General features: G+C 23.4%; 2 protein-coding genes across 2 annotated transcripts; both read right to left on the bottom strand.

Annotated features, from left to right (window-relative positions):
* Positions 1-450: 450 nt before the first annotated feature.
* On the bottom strand, positions 451-853 carry DICPUDRAFT_38327 (uncharacterized protein; the record flags this gene model as incomplete). Its single annotated transcript, XM_003290934.1, has 2 exons — positions 451-586; positions 666-853. The coding sequence occupies 2 exons, from the start codon at positions 851-853 to the stop codon at positions 451-453; spliced, it is 324 nt and encodes a 107-aa protein (XP_003290982.1).
* A 1,445-nt stretch (positions 854-2,298) lies between these two features.
* DICPUDRAFT_38331 (uncharacterized protein) lies at positions 2,299-2,895 on the bottom strand (the record flags this gene model as incomplete). The annotated part of the gene is made up of 1 exon (XM_003290933.1): positions 2,299-2,895. A coding segment is annotated over one exon (597 nt), but the record flags the coding sequence as incomplete, so codon positions are not given.
* Positions 2,896-3,152: the final 257 nt, after the last annotated feature.

Genomic DNA, 3,152 nt, shown 5'->3' with positions numbered 1-3,152 from the left:
ATACAATCGTTAATTATATACATAACTAAAAAAAAAAAAAAGTAAAAAAAAAAAAAGTAAAAAAAAAAAAAGTAAAAAAAAAAAGTAAAAAAAAAAAAATTTTAAATTAAATAAACTTTATCAATAACTATTTACTTTCCTCCTTTATGTTACATTTGTTTCTGTAGTATCAGCATTCTAAATCTTTACCCATTCCTTTAAAGTTTTTTTTTAATTATCTAAACCACACAATAATAAAGTAATCTAAACTCTGGCTCCAATTAACATGCTTTAAATCCTCATATTATAAAATTAAATAAATAAAACCCTTTCATTTGTATTTCTTTTTTTAAAATTTTCTATTTACATAAAAAAAAAAAAAAACTATTATTTTTATTATTACTGTATTATTATTATTATTATTATTATTATTATTATTATTATTATTATTATTATTATTATTATTATTTTCTATTTATTATTATTTCTTCTTGATAAACCTGCTACGATTGGTTCATTAGGATTATATTTTGGTGCCTGTACGATCTTTGCATTTTTAACATTTTCAAATCCAAAATTATCCATATCTTCTTTAGCCATCAAATTACTTTTTAAATTAAAATTAGTTTATATTTTTTTAAATTAATTTTTAAAAAATATAAAATTAATAAAAAAACTATACTTACTTATCCATTCTGCATTGTAAATATAGTTTTGAAAACTCCATGCAGAGTCTTGATTGATTTTGATTATCTTTTAAACATTTCATATAATCCATCATTGGTTTTGAACATTCTGAATCATGATCGAGTGGGAAACTTCCCTTATCTGGTGGTGTTGGCTTTTGAATTGATGAGTTTTGTGCAAAATTCATTTGTGGTATATATATATATGAAACTAAAATAATTTTAAATTAAATAAATTATAAAAAAAAAAATTAATGAAAAATTAAAAAAAAAAAAAAAACTAAACGAAAAAAAAAAAAATAAAAAAAAATAAAAAATAATTTAAAAAAAAAAAAAATTATTTATTATAAATATTAACTATATATCTAATTTAATATTAACTATATATTAATTATATAAATATTTAAAAATGAAAAATGAAAAAAAAAAAAAAACAGAAATTAAAATAGAAAAAGAAATTTTTTTTTATTGTGATAATATTTTTTTAATTTATTACCAAAATGGATTCTGTATTTTATTATTTATTAATATTATTTTAAAATCTTGAAAAATCTTTAAAAAATAAAGAAGAGGATGGATATAGTTGAATAAACAACTTTAAGTATTTGAATGATGATGGTAAAGATGTAAAAAGACTACTGAAGGTACCTACACCTCCACTAATTAAAGAAGAGTAGAGGTAATCTAAATTATTTAATCTTTTAAAAAAGTGTAAACTGTAATCTGCCCACTTTAATGATTTTAGACCATAGGGTAATGCGATGCAATCTTTACTAAGGTTTAAAATTGAAATACCAAATTTATTTAATGAATTTATTCTTCTATTACTATTACTGTTTGGTGATAATGGTGGTGTAGTTGAGGGTGATGTATTATTATTGCCGTTGCTATTGCCGCTTGATCCACTATTGTTATTTGTACTAGATCTTGCTCTTCTGAATATAAAATTGAAAAAACAGTCATCCTCTCCATCAATATCGTTTGAAAAAATTGCGCTGCCCAATTGCTTTCTTAATCTATTAAAACATTTTAAAAAATTATAAAACATTTTAAAATAATTATAAATTACATTATTTGATCCGTATTGTGGCTTAATCCCGTTACTATTGTTGTTACTGTTGTTATTATTATTACTACTATTGTTATTGTTATTATTGCTACTGTTATTAATATTATTATTTAAATGATTATTATTTTGGTTTCTATTTTTTTTTTCATTAATGATTTTATTAATTAATAGCTCTTCATGATTATTTGGTAGTGGCATTTGGATACATAAATTATAACAATTTAAATGACTTGAAACAAGACCAAGTTTGTTTGAAGAACCTCTATGAAAATTGATTTTTAAGTGATCTTTGTTATAAATGGAGAAACGCTCTACTGAATTTGGAATAGATTCGATTAGGAATTTAGGATAGATATTTCCCATTACTACCAATTCTTTAACAGACTCTGGAATAAAACCTTTTGGGAAACCATTCTCTATGTCATTGATGATAATTAACTTTACTGTACTGTTTGGTATTGATCCTGGCTTAGCGATAGATTCAAAGTAACTGTAAATATTTGCTTTGGATGATTGAATGATTTCGCCCTCAACTACTATGGTAAGAGACTTGTTTCTTGAGTTGATCAAGTATGATAAGCCAGGTTGCTTTAAATAACTCCATGGTAGGTGGATGGTATCCAACGATGATGGTATCTCTCCTTGAAATGATGCTCTAAATGAACTACCGAGTCTAATAGATCGTATACCTGAGGGTAGAGTGGATGAGAAATCGATATCTCTATTATAAGACTCGCCAAAACTAATAGACTCTAACTCTGATGGTAATTGAGTCTTATGAACTATTGAATTAAAAGAATTTCCGACTGACAATGATCTAACGTTTGGGTTTATGAATCCTATTGGTATATTTTGATTAAAGTCACCATCTAAAAACAACTCGACAATAGAATTTGGTATGACTATTGGATGGCCGGTACTAAAAGTAACACGATCCAGTGTTAAACTTGTAATTGTGTCTGGTATAGATGTATCCCCACTCCCATTTGAATAATTTCTAATTGATAACTTTCTAACAAATGGCGGTAATATTGATGCTAGTGATCTACTATACTCTCCTGACAAGCTAATTACGGACAGATAACTCTTGAATGGATAACTCTCCAATAATCGCTGCCCAAAATAATAATTTTTACTTATTAAATAGATATTATTAAACATTTTAACATTTTCCCAAATTTTATTATTTAAATATGTATTTTTATATATTTTCCAAAATAATTTTTCATTTAAACTAATATTATTACTATTATTATTACTATTATTACTATTATTATTATTATTATTATTATTATTATTATTATTATTATTATATAAAAAAACTACATTATTATCTATAGTACTACTAAGAGTATTTTGATTCCCATCTTGATTATTATTACTATTGTTTGTTGTATCCATATTTATAAGAAAACGAA

Source organism: Dictyostelium purpureum (genome assembly GCF_000190715.1).
Source record: "Dictyostelium purpureum unplaced genomic scaffold DICPUscaffold_251, whole genome shotgun sequence".
Lineage (NCBI taxonomy): Eukaryota > Evosea > Eumycetozoa > Dictyosteliales > Dictyosteliaceae > Dictyostelium > Dictyostelium purpureum.
Note: the sequence above shows the minus strand (reverse complement) of the source record. Positions and strands in the feature narration are given on the sequence as shown.